Source organism: Piliocolobus tephrosceles, chromosome 7 (genome assembly GCF_002776525.5).
Source record: "Piliocolobus tephrosceles isolate RC106 chromosome 7, ASM277652v3, whole genome shotgun sequence".
NCBI lineage: Eukaryota > Metazoa > Chordata > Mammalia > Primates > Cercopithecidae > Piliocolobus > Piliocolobus tephrosceles.
Window position 1 is genome coordinate 113,036,085 of NC_045440.1, and position 13,478 is coordinate 113,049,562.

Genomic DNA, 13,478 nt, shown 5'->3' on the forward strand with positions numbered 1-13,478 from the left:
CATGTTCCCTAAATAAGTCTGAAAACATTATCCACTGTGAAACATTCTTCACTAGTCATAAGACAGTCACTCCTTTAAATTTTACCCAAATTCCTAATAGTTCTCAAGGAATGTAAGTCCTTCTAAGTCATGTACTTCAATGGGAATAACAAGCTCTGTCAAGTGATACTGGTGGCACCTACAGGAATTATCAAGAGATTTGTGCCCTTACCAAACATGTTTTAAGGAAACTTTCTTAATCATGTGCCCAAACGGACATCCACAGTTCATTGTATTAAGAACCATCATTTATTAAGCACTTCTGTAAGCCAGGCACTGTGCTAGGTGAACATTTAGGTACCTGGTCTCATTCAACTTCACAGCTACTCTACAAGGCAAATATTATAATCTAATTTTATGGATATAACAACTGAGGCTTAAGGAGGTTAGGCAAGTTGCTGAAGGTCACACAGTATGTGGTGGTGAAAGGGCCAGGGATTCCAGCCCTTCTGGCTTGACAGATCACAAAGCCTGGGCTCTTCCCCACTAAACCATAAGGCCAGGCCAGCCTTGGTCTATAACTCTCCTTGATCTTGACCTCATTTATTAGGAATTGCTTTATCTTTGGGGAATTTTATAATTAGAGGTACACAGGCTTCTAGAGGTTGCTAGTATAAACTTCAATCCAATATTTTTTTCTAGATTTAATAAAGGAATGCATTTTTAAAAACAGTCATAGAATGGCAATCATTAAAAGGTCAGGAAACGACAGATGCTGGAGAGGATGTGGAGAAACAGGAATGTTTTTACACTGTTGGTGGGAGTGTAAACTAGTTCAACCACTGTGGAAGGCAGTGTGGCGATTCCTCAAGGATCTAGAACCAGAAATACCATTTGAACCAGCAATCCCATTACTGGGTATATACCCAAAGAATTTTAAATCATCCCACTATAAAGACACATGCACGTGTATGTTTATTGCAGCACTGTTCACAACAGCAAAGACTTGGAACCAACTCAAATGCCCATCAATGATAGACTGGATAAAGAAAATGTGGCACATATACACCATGGAATACTATGCAGCCATAAAACCGGGTGAGTTAATGTCCTTTTCAGGGACACGGATGAAGCTAGAAACCATCATTCTCAGCAAACTAAACTCAGGAACAGAAAAACAAATACCACATGTTCTCACTCATAAGTAGGAGTTGAACACACGGACACAGGGAGGGGAACATCACATACCAGGGCCTGTCAGTGGGTGGGAGTCTAGAAGAGGGAAAGCATTAGGCGAAATACCTAATGTAGATGATGGGTTGATGGGTTGATGGGTGCAGCAAACCACCATGGCACGTGTATACTTATGTAACAAACCTGCACATTCTGCACATGTATCCCAGAACTTAAAGTTAATAAAACAAAAGAAAAAAAGTCATAGAAACAAGAAGTTAGATTTTACATTCGAAATTATAAGCTAGAATAACATATGAAAATTCAAGTGTGAGATTCCAATAAACTGAACTATATGAAACTGCTGTGTTTGTAGGACACAAGAGCCAGAAATGTGCCGCCTTCTACAATTCATCCTAATAGCAGAAGTGTAGTTCTAGACTATAAGGAACCCAGTAGGGGCCCATTCACAATGCACCTGCAGTGCACATGCTTCATGCCTCTCGTGGCCTCCCAAGGGTACTGTACCTGAGCAGAAGCTGTTGCTGCTAACGGTCCTCGCTGAGCGCCCAGAGCTGCTGGGGTTGAACTCTCTGCTCTCTTCCTCAGAGAAAGGAGACTCAGAGGCTGGGGACACTTTGTGCTGTTGTTGGGGCATATGGGGCCGAAGAATCAACCGGGGAATTCGGCTTCGAGAAATCTCCTTGTCATGATGCTGGACTCTGTGCTCCTTCTCAAAATTGGACATCAAAAAAGAAAACAAAAGGAAACGCGTTTCCCTCTCTTAACTCCTGTCGGTTCCTTCAAGGATCAGTTTCTAAGATACACATTTCTGAGTATTGAGTCTTCACAGAGTAGTCCTTATCTCAGTTGCTGAAATGAGCTTCAAAACTCTTCCACGGAGCTAACCTTTCTAATTCACTGAATAGCACATGTCTGTGTGGCACATACACACACACACAGCACACATATACACACCACACATATACACACCTCCACTCACTAGCGGGAAGGCCCTCCTTCTTCCCTATGCCAGTCCTGACTCATCTTCCCACTCTGGCTTCTATCACATTCAAGCTTCTGCCTCCCAAAGGCTCTTTAATACACCAGAATCTGGCTCACTAGATAGCCTTCAGACTTCCATTTTGCTTTCCGTAAATCAGCTGTGACAATCTGACTTCTGTTTTCTTGTCTCCTCACAAAGCTGAACCCTATACCTGGAACAGTTATTTCCTGATAGCTCACACACAATTATCTTTAAAATCCCACCTCTTCTGGACAGGATCTTAATTATTCATTAATATCCTGGTACACAAGGCTTGTTGCCAACAGAAAAGCCAACACAAATCCGATACTCGGGAAGATGGCTCCACCTTTTACATCATCTTTAATTTTTGTTTTCCTTACAGGACATCCAAAAGAAGAGATTTTTCTCCCTCCTTAAAAATGCAGCATGAAGTACCCTGCCATGTCTTGGTTTTAAAAATACATAACTAGTATTTTCACAATGTTTTCCAACTTATGAAGTGCTTTTCCAGCCATTTTCTTGTTTGATCTTTACACACCAGACTGTACATAGAGAAGACACCAATGAATGTCCCTATTTTCAGATGAGGAAGCAGGCTAAATGGGGTAAGAGATGCTGAGGCAATTCTGCACATCATGCCAGAAGTAGAACGAAATTCAAATCCAGTGCTTTGCAGGGTCACCACCACCCTGCCTTATTGAAATGGATTCCTAGGAGGAGAGTTTTGCAAAAATTCCACTGCTTCCTCCAACCTCTGCCACTGAAAAGGGACTCTTTGGCTTAGGTAACAAACACCGTTTCGAAACATGACCTACTGTTCCTTCCACCGGTTTACCAGGAAGGGTTACGGCCAAAATAAATACCTCTGGGAGGCCGGCACATGGCATAAATTGAAGGGTAGACCCCAGCAATGGGGAACTTCGGAGGGCCCTCAGGCATCCACTCTACCAGGGGGCCGCCAGCTGCACCCAGCCTCGGATTCGCCCTGAACATCTGCCGCCCAGCAGGTACCACGCGCCAGCCACTCCGCCGGGCACACCGCAGACCCTGAGCCAAGGCAGGGTCACTGACGCGCGAGTCCTCATTTCCCAGTCGCTAATGCATCAAATTCTTTTCATTCGCATCACACACACAGGACATCAACTGAAAGCTACACCCCACAGTCCCAGTTTCAGGAGGTGGGATTAACCCTCCAATCATGTCATTCTCCAAAATCTGTTCCTCCAGTACCACCTCCCCTCCCCATCTCCTGGATCTCCACTCCTAAGCAATGCCTGCTGCCTTCTCCGGTTCCACCACTACCTCTCCCATCTTTCCCCAGACGCTAAACGTCCCCCCTCCAGCTCTCATCCCGCCCGCTTCTCGCCTCTCAGTGCCCGCCTTCCCCGCCCTCCAGTGCCCGCACTGCCCAGCGCTCCTTACCTTGCTCTCGCGGAGGGGCCCCATCGCGCGGCTGCCCGCCGGCTCCTCGCGCCGCCGCTGCCGCCTTCCAGGAGGAGGCACCTGCGAGCACGGAGCGAGGAGACTGCGCTGAGCCGGCGCGGGCTGCGGGCGGCGGCTGCTGGTGAGGCTCCAACGCGCCGCCGCCGCCACTGCCGCCGATTGCGCTGGGCTCGGAGGGCGCGCCCGGCCCCTCCCGGGCCGGACACGTGGTGCTGCAGTAGCTAGAGGCAGCTCCTAGGGCGCCTCCCACGCCCTCCCTCACCTGCGGCCTTGGGGCAACTCGACAGCGCCTGGGCGCGCCCCATCCGCCGGATTTCGCCACGGCACTCCCCGCCCCCCCAGCCAGAGCCCGTGTCCCTCCCTCTCCAAGGAGCTCAGCCCGGTGGGGACTGGCTGCGGCTAGTGGCATCTCCAGCCCCCACCCTCTTTTTTGTTTGTTTGTTTTTTTGGCACTTGATCTCAGGTTTGAAGTGGGTGGCGTTGGATGGAGTGACTGAGAAAAGCTGCGACATCACACATCACAGAGAGGCAAAATAGAGGAAGTTTTCCCCTGGCGATCCCTTCTTGGCCTCCGGGTCTTAAGTCAGCCTACAGCTCCGCACAACTGCCTCGCCCGAGAGCGGCGGAGATCCCTCTCACACCGGACCCCAGCCAAGCCTGTGCGGCAGGACTGACACAGCCTCTGGGTTCCGGGATCTCAAAGGCTGCGATGGATTCTACTTGGGGGGGTTGCATCAGAAAGGTCTTCAGTGGTGAGCGCAGCTCCCTCCGGCTTGGGGAAGCCAGGCTGCTATGTAGCGGGAGAACAGCCTTTTCCCCAGCGCTGCCCTGCAGCTGCCCGGCGCCAGGAAGGAGCTCAGGCACACTGCTGAGGGAAGAGCACTGCAATTGAACTCAGAAAAATGAGTCAAGCCAGCACTCCAATCAGTCCCTTCAGCCTGAGCGCCTTTGAAGTTTTCGTTGTTGTGTTGTCGTTGGTTTTTTTTTTTTTTTTTTTTTTTCATTGTTGTTGAAACGAATCTCGTTCTGTGGCCCAGGCCGTAGTACAGTGGTGCGATCAGGGTTCACTGCAACCTCTAACTCCTGGGATCAAGGGATCATCCCGTCTAGGCCTCTCAAAGTGCTCGAATTACATGCGGTTGCCTTTTCATGCGTGGCCTACGCCTATGGTTCTTGACCCTTCTGAACTTCAAATTTACCCTTGTTAAATTGAGAGATAATAATAGTGATACCTACCTCTAGGATAGCTGGGAGGATTAGATGAGGAAAATAAACAGCTCTATCCAGCTGATTGAACAGAACTTTCCAAAGGCAGCTAAGTCAGGTCCAGGTGATCCAGTCAATATTTGCTGATGCCTTTTACATGACAGGCAGAAAAAGCATTTGTGATGCACACAAATTTGTTCAAGAAAGCTTGAATATCTGTCCAACTGCGGACTTAGAATAGGGTACATCAGCTGGGCCAAGGGCCTTGATTTATTACAAGTGCTACCCTTAAATCTTATCTGGTGATGGAATTCACTATGTATAGTGGCATATACCCTTTATTCAGAATTGGAGAATATTCCAAGCAGCAGTGCGACAGGTCAACACTCTGATCCTTAGGCAGCAGCATCCTACATGGGAGGACTGTGCTCCTCGAAAACTGAGGGTCACTGTCCCCTTTTGTCCATCCTCCAAACAACATTTCTCTGAGTCCTCAACTCTCAAGCCTAAGAATGTATGTTGTGAGTCTAGAGAGAGCCTGAAGCCAGAGGATTTGTGGAATCAATTTCCCTTCTTCCTATAACTCCAAAAGAGAGCTTCCTCCGTAAATCTTCATGCCTTTTCAATCTACTTAGTTCTCTCAAGCAGTGAGGTTGGTAATTTTAGGATTCTTTATTTGGGAAGAAGAGGTGATTAATTTATACTTTCTACACCCACAGCTGTTTCAAACATGGACCTCAGGAAAGTGATGGTCCAGGATGATTCATACAACCTATTATTCCTAAAATTATGAGCCTGGGCTCATATACTGTGAGATAAGAACAAACTTTTAAAGTTAATGGATGCTTCTGAGTTCCCTACTTAGAACTGAGAATTGACACTGGGGACCTAATAACAGAAACACCCTCCACTGAGTTAGCCAAGTCAGAACCTCATTGTCATTGTGGACTTTTTTCTGTCATTCACCTGACTGACACATAGCATAAAACACCAAGTGATCTCCATGCTACCCAGGTAATAACCGTCCTGAATCTGATTACTTCTGTCCACCATTTGTCTCTGTTATCTTCATGTAGAGTGTAAACCACAGTCAGCCTAGATTATTGCAATAGTGGTCTCTTGCTAACTCAAGGTCTCTTGCTTTCAGCCTTGCCTCTTATTCCTTTCTCTCCAATCAGTATTTCCATTTTTCCACAAGCCTTTATGAAAAGCTAAATCAAGTCATATTTCTCCATGAAAACTCATTAATGATTTCCTGATTGTCCTCCAGGTAATATTGAAACTCCTTAATGTGGCACACAAGGCTTTCCTCATCCGGCCACCCTGTTTACCTCTGCAATCTTATTTCTTGCCACTCCTCTCTTTTATAGATACTGCCTCTCCTCCCTAGCCTGCCCCTTTGGTCCTTGCCACTTTTCTCCTACATACAATGGATACTGCTCAAACTGTAGCACTTTCAGTTCTCGGAGGTGGAGGTTTTGTGTTCTCTTCTTTCCTCGAGACTGCTGCACCTGCCTCTGTCTAGAACATTTCTTGCACTACATCGCCTATCCTCCTCAACTCTTAAAGATACATTTCATTTTAGATGGTTTCTTCTAGGAAACCTCCCCTGATGATTCCAGGACACTTATTTTTACCCCCAAGAGAGCTGTTATGATCTCCTCAGAATTCCCCATTTACTTGTTTATTTTCACCGAAGCTTGTAGGCAGTGCCTAGTACAATTCCCGTTACACGGTAGGCACTCAATACGTAACTGTCAAATGAATTAGTGCCTGAACAAGTGAATTCTATAACCCCATAAGAGGCCCATCAGTGCAGGATAAAGAACATAGATACAACTTGTTTTGAAAATAATTCAGATAAAGCTGCCTCCGCAATGTATTTCTGTCTGATGATTGGGTGTGTGCCTAAAAAATCTAACATGTGTTCGGTGACAGCTTTTACTGCAGAAGTGCAGGCACTGAGAGGCTGTGCAGTAGCCTTGCTGTCGCCATAGCAACCTAGAAGAGGGAAAGGCTGATGATTTAGTGTTCAGATGCCTCTTAGCTCTGTACTTTTGGAACCTAAGCCTGTTTTCCCACTGTTCTAAAAGGCAAGTTTTACCGATGATAATATCTATGCTGCCTTAATTTCATTCAAGTGTTTTTCATGTCATTTGGATAAATGTCGTGTAACATTTGGATTATACCATCAAAGAGATATAATCTAATACAGAATATGGTCTCCTTTCCCCTGCTTTAAAATAGTCTTATGCATAATTTTCATTTTTTTACTTAAAGACATATTTTACGATCTTATTTTATCATTTTGTGGCTTCTTTAAAAATTAATGTATTTCTGGCTTTTGGAAAATATCAGTTGCTTCAGGATTGAACCTTGAAAGATTATAAATAATATACCTGTCCAGGCCTGGCAAAGCACAGGAGAAACAGTGTATTGTAGACTGGGAAGGAAGGTAATGTCTTTATATAATTATTCCTCCAAAATCCAGGATAAGTTATTTGATTGTTTAAGTGAAATTTGTAATTAAATGATTCCTACCTTTCTCATGCACACAACTTTATATTTTCAGAACTCTTTCACATATTCAATTTTATCTGAGCCTCACAAAAATCCTGTGAGATACATGTGGCCAATCTCTGAGACCAGATAACAGAAAAAGCACAGATTTTTATTAATAGGAATCCCCCAGACTGCAGACTTCACAGAGCAGACAATAAAATGCACTGCCGAAAAGAAAACGCCTGCACCAAACCACCCCAGACACATCACGGTTCCTCACATCCGCTCTTCCTCGCATCTCACCTGTGTTTGCTGGGGGCTTTCTTGGGCTCAATCAGGGCTGACAAAGCACCATCTCCTAATCCTATCAGCTGTGTGAGCAAGTGCTGCCGTCTCTCTCGGTGACCTGATGTTGGGTGATCTGCACAGCAACAAGGAGCAGCTGACGTGCTTCACCACACGTCATGAAGGAAAGAAACTGCATTCTGGGGCATCGTGGGATTTTTGTGTGTGTGTGTGGTGGGGTGGGGTGGATACCCATATTTTTCTTACCAGGGAGAGAGCTGCCTGTTTTCCCATAAGAGCATGTGTGAGTGATCAACCCTCCTCCCACCTTATTTATTTTTTTTTTTTGGAGACGGAGTCTGGCTCTGTCGCCCAGGCTGGAGTGCAGTGCAGTGCGATCTCAGCTTCGTGCAACCTCTGCCTCCTGGGTTCAAGCGATTCCCCTGCCTTAGCCTCCTGAGTAGCCGGGACTACAGGTGCGTGCCACCACATCAGATAATTTTTGTTATTTTTAGTAGAGATGGGGAGTTTCACCATGTTGGTCAGGGTGGTCTCCAACTCCTGACCTGGTGATCCACCCACCTCAGCCTCCCAAAGTGCTGGGATTACAGGTATGAGCCACCGCACCTAGCCCAACCCTCCTCTTAATGTATGTGTGTTATTGTTATGATGTGGTTGAGGTACTTTGATGTTGTAGAACTGAAATGACTAGAATTGCACAAGATCACTCCCCCAGAAGGGGGCCTAGAAGGTGCTTGGGGCAGAGAGGGTAGTGGGTAACCTGAGGCAGGGCATGCTTGAACATTCATTCATTGGGCTCAGAGTATGTCAATTATCTCTGCCTGACAAACAAGTGTTCAGTCAGAGTGTTCTCTTAGAGAAGAACAGAAATTAAGGGCAAGTCTAGGGGAAGAGGCAGAGGGGGCTTGGAACGCTGAAGAATGGTAAGAGTCTAATCCTCTGCTTGCCTTATGGGGTAGCAGACATGAGAGAGCCTCCCCCAAAATGGCTTTTTGTTTGTGGCCTTTGGTTCATCTTTGAAAATAGGGTAGGATACTCATCAAAAACACAGGCATGGTGACTGCATTAAACAAAATGGGGACACATGGTTGGACAAGTAGGTGTATACTTATTAGGACAATGAATCAGAATGACTGAAACTAAGAGGCTCTGGAAAGTATGTGTATAAGGGTTGCCATCTAAGTAGAGGAAACTGAGACTTGACATTTACCTAGTGAAATGCTTCATATGATTGGACAATTTGTTGGTATCGCAGATGTACAGAAAAGGCAAAGTTATCTGTAAGACATGAAAAGGAAAGCCTAAATCCAGTAGTTGAATTCTAGGGCTAATAGAGAAGTACCTTCCTTCCCCAAGAAACCAGAAGGTGTGGGAAAAGCAGCTGAAAGTTGCCTGAACCCAGCAGGGTGGCTATAGAGAGAAGATGCTTCTCAGACATGCCAGGCACAGAGCAGATACACAGGCTGGAGGCTCTGAGGGGTTCACCTAGCATCCATAGCAGTGTAGGCTTAGAAAAAAAATTGTAATCTGGGTTCCCAGAAAGCAGATCAATGGTAGATTTGAGTTACATTAAAAAGTGTGTTCTCCATAATATACTTTATTTCCATGATTTTTTATTTTTTTGCTTCCACTTTCTAGTAAACATCTTAAAAAATAACTTTGTCTTTATTTCTGCTAAGAAAATGAGAGCAGGAGCAAAAGAGGAAGATTGTGAGTGTCTCTTCTCAAAGAGCAAGAACACTACTGCCAAATGGAGCCGAGCGCCCCCGGAGGCCAACCAACTACAGCAGGGAATGGTTGGGCTGTTGGTGTGGGGGTCACTTGTGCAGTTGTAGAGCTGAGGATAGTTTTGATTGCTGCTTTATTCCCACTTCCTAGGTTATTCCTGTGAACCACTTTTCTTTACACCTGAAATCTTGTGACCTTGTGAGTAATGCTAGCCTTTGCTGTGTACTCCCAGCTCCGCTCTAATCCACTGCAGAAGAATTTGTAGGAAAATAAATCTAGAATATGGGAATGTGGCCTATGTAGTTTCATCTGCCCATGTGTCCTCTTTAGCTACTTCTGCTAATCAAGAGAAAAAATATGCCTTTTTGAAATGATAACTATTTTTTTCTTAAAAAAACAACTAAACCATGTTATCAACATTTTAGAAAAGAAAAAGAATACTCATTATCTCATTGCCTTAACATCAATTATCCATATTCCTTCTGTTAGCAGTTTCATGTATTTACTTTCAGGCTTATCTACTGTGCATCAAAACCAGCATGTTAAAATAAGAATGAAATTCTCAGTGACATATGGTGAGTGAAGTTACTACTCCCCTCTGTCTTTTCTCTGATTATCAGGGACTGATCTGAGATACAGGGATCTCTGGCCTTCTTATCACCACTGACAAACAGCTGAGGCTGCTGCAGGAAGCCTGGACGTTTCAGGATGACTTCCCAGATATCTGGTCCTGATGGAGACTGGACCCATCTGAAGCTTCAGAAAAAGTTGCTGGTGGGGAATTAGCAAAGCTAAGGCTGGAGAAATGACCTTAACTCAGAGACTGGTAGAAAAGCACTTGTGTCCCTTTCTAATCAGAAGCCCAGCTACTAGCTTGCCATAATGTGAAGCTAATTCAGGGAAGCACAGGAAAGTGAAATGAGTTTCTCAAGTCTGGAAAAAGATCTGTGATGAGAAAATGTAGTTTAATAAAGAATATGAATTCTTTAGTCTCATAAGCCTGGAGTTGAGACTTTTTTTTTTTTGCCTCTGACAGTGCTACTCCAGGCAAGTTATTTAACCCCTCTAGGACTCAACATTCAGTATATGCACATTAGTTAAAAAGGAAAGAAGAACCAGTTGCACTAGTTAATGTCTTTGGGCAAATTAACTTTTCTGTGCCTCATTTTCACACCTAGAAAATAAACTTAATAACAGTAATAACAGTTCATAATGCGGTTATAGGGATTAGACAAGAACACATGCAAAGCCTAGCATTTATATCTGGCACATGGTTAGAGCTTAATAGATATCCTCTGTCCCTCAGGATCAAACAACTGCAGCCACCATTGCTGCTTCCTGCTTGCTTGTTTCACACTCACCTCATCCTAAAAACTTTCATCTTAATTTTTATTAAAGGGAAGCAATAAGTTTTCTCTCGATGACTTATGGCATATAAAGAAGGACACTGAATTTCTCATTAGAAAAGATATTGCCAGGACTTTTCCTCCAGAAGGTAGAGTAGAAGACATGATGAATGTACCGACACCTATCACTCACTCACTCATTCATTCATTCATTCATTCATTCATCCATCACTTCTTACTTCATTCCTATTCTGAGCCATGCACTGCCTCAGCCACTGGTTCCAGAGTATTCAAAGATGAACAATGATTTCTGCCCCAAGTGTCCCAAGGTCTAATAGAGATATGGGCATGACCATCAGCTGGTAAACTATTCAGTGTGTTTGCATGAGATCTGGACACCCAGAGGGCTTGCCAGTATCTAAATTAGACTGGGGTCTGAGATGTTCAGGGGTGAGTTTTAAGATGAATTTTGAAGCATTGAATACATTCTATTATAATCTGGTTTCTTCAGAGTTCCTTTCTCTTTATTGTTCCTCTCCTCTCTTCCTCCTCCTCTTCTTCTTTTTTCTCCTCCTCCTTTTTCTTTTTCTTCTCTCTCTCCCTTTTTTCCCTCTACTTTGAGATTCTTCTGCCACAATCCAAGCCCCAAGGATTGATGCAGAGGAAAACAGCTTTTGGGCTTCCCCTTGAGTCTTTACTGCCTGGGTGTAACCTTCTAGAAGAAAGGGCTTTTTCTCAAATCTTGATCACCTAGGACAGCATCAAGACAGTATCTGGTGTTTTGTTAATTAGCAATAGTTGACATTTTAAGAACACCATGTTATACTGCCACCTATGGGTTTGTTCATGAAATTTTCTTTTGACAGGTAAAGTCTCGGCCTGAAATGTAAGTAAGGGTTAATCTCAGGGCTATTTCAGAAAACTTTCAAAATATATGGCTATACAAAACTGGATGTCAATAAACAGAATATTATTTAGTGGGTATGAAATAATGAGCAGGTACTTTGATAGACAAGAGCTCCAAACTCCTTTCTTCTCTTTACCTGCTGAACCACTTTAGGCAAGCTAGGTAACATCTCTGTATCTTGGTATTTTTATTAGTAAAATACATGCATGGTTCTACTTCACAGGTCTATTTTGAGGATTAAATTCTATAACACTCGTAATAAGCCCAGCATAGTCTCTTGTACAAACTGGGGATTTAACAATAGATTTCTTGCTCTCCTTTCTTTTGCGCTTCCTCAATTCACAATGACCCAGAGGAAAATAAACTACATAATTCCACTTCAGCCGAACAGTCAGATAAATCCTTCCAAAACAATAATGATAAATGATATTCATATGGTCACTATATTATCTATTCCTAGGCATCTATTTTATTTTTTTAAATAATAAACTATATTTTGAGCAGTTTTAGGTTTACAAAAAAATTAAACAAAAGTTAGAGAGAGTTCCTATATACCCCCTTACTGAGATCTATCCCAGTCTGCCTGATTAGTTAGGTATGATTATACTCTGGCTTTTGAAGAGGTGTAAATAAGTGCCCATCAAATGGACCTATATCTCCCATCTTCCCTTACCCTTTGCCTGCCTACTACCTTTGGATTTGCCTCCAAGGTCTTCTCTGTCTCCCATGGTGGATTCAATGCCAAGACTCCTATAAGTTTCCCAAAAGTCTTAACAGCACTGCCTCTCCTATGACCTGAAGCTGAGCACAGTGGGAAAACCCCACAACGCTGTGAATGAATGACGCTGCATGTTCTTGCTTTTCACCCGCAGTAGGCCTCAGTGCTGCCTGGCAATCGTTTTGGGCTTCTAGTGAGTGTTCTCTCCTATTCTCCACAATGTCTATTTTAAATCTCCTCCATACTTCAAACCTACCAGCCTACCACCCCTGCCCTCGTGGTGTACAAATGGCCATTTCTCCCGATTGACAGACAAAAATAGGAGGTATTAAGAGAACTCTCTCAATCTCCTGCCTCCAAACCTGTAAATTCACCTGCCTCCACCCCACCCTTCCCATTTCTGGTTCTTTAGGATGGAAGTTGTGTTTCCCCCTATACAAGGAAAATTCATTTACTTGAGCTCTGGATCCCATTCTTTCCCACCTCTTAAGGCCTATTATCCTATCAGTTAGTCCCTCATAGGATTATTGAGAGTATCAGAGGAGTTAATAACCACAAAGAACATGGAAGAGCACCCTGTACACACTAAGCACTCAATGAATATTAACTATTTTTTTGATAACTTTAATCCATTTTTTCTACTGGACATTTCATATATGCATTTAAACATGCCAAAAACTTTCCCAGTGAAATAAATGATGCGCCAAAATTCTCATATATTTCTAGTACAACCTGATTTCTTATCCCCATTCATCACCAAACATCTGAAAAAGTTACTTATCTACAGTATACGTCTCACACCTCCCTGCTCCTTGAACCAATTCACTCCACTCATGTACTCACTACTCTACCAAATAGCTCTTGCCCAAAGTCACAAATTCTTCCATATGGTTTAATCTGATGGCTAGTTTTGATCTTAATCTTGCCTTCTCCTCAGACTTTGGCATAGTGAAATACTCCCACATTTTTGAAAAGCATTTTCGTTTTTTCTGGAACATTGCCCTCCTGATCTTCCCCTACTTCTTAGAATCTTTTCAGCTAGTTTCTTAAATGTTGCTTTTGCTCACTTTCAAGCATTCACCCTTTTATTCTTTCATCCATCATTCCCTCCTGGGGTAATATCTTTCTTTCCAATTGCTTCAA

The 13,478-nt window shown here is 43.7% G+C and overlaps 1 protein-coding gene across 1 annotated transcript in view; it reads right to left on the reverse strand.

The window, feature by feature from the left end:
- Positions 1–3,806, reverse strand: part of SYBU (syntabulin) — a 69,823-nt gene extending 66,017 nt beyond the window's left edge. Inside the window, exons 1-2 of the mRNA XM_023224932.1 lie at positions 3,602–3,806; positions 1,681–1,882 (exon numbers count right to left, since the gene is read on the reverse strand). Coding sequence (XP_023080700.1) covers positions 1,681–1,882; positions 3,602–3,625 — 226 coding nt within the window. The 5' untranslated portion in view covers positions 3,626–3,806. The remainder of the gene's footprint in view (positions 1–1,680; positions 1,883–3,601) is intronic.
- Between the last annotated feature and the right edge of the window lie 9,672 nt (positions 3,807–13,478).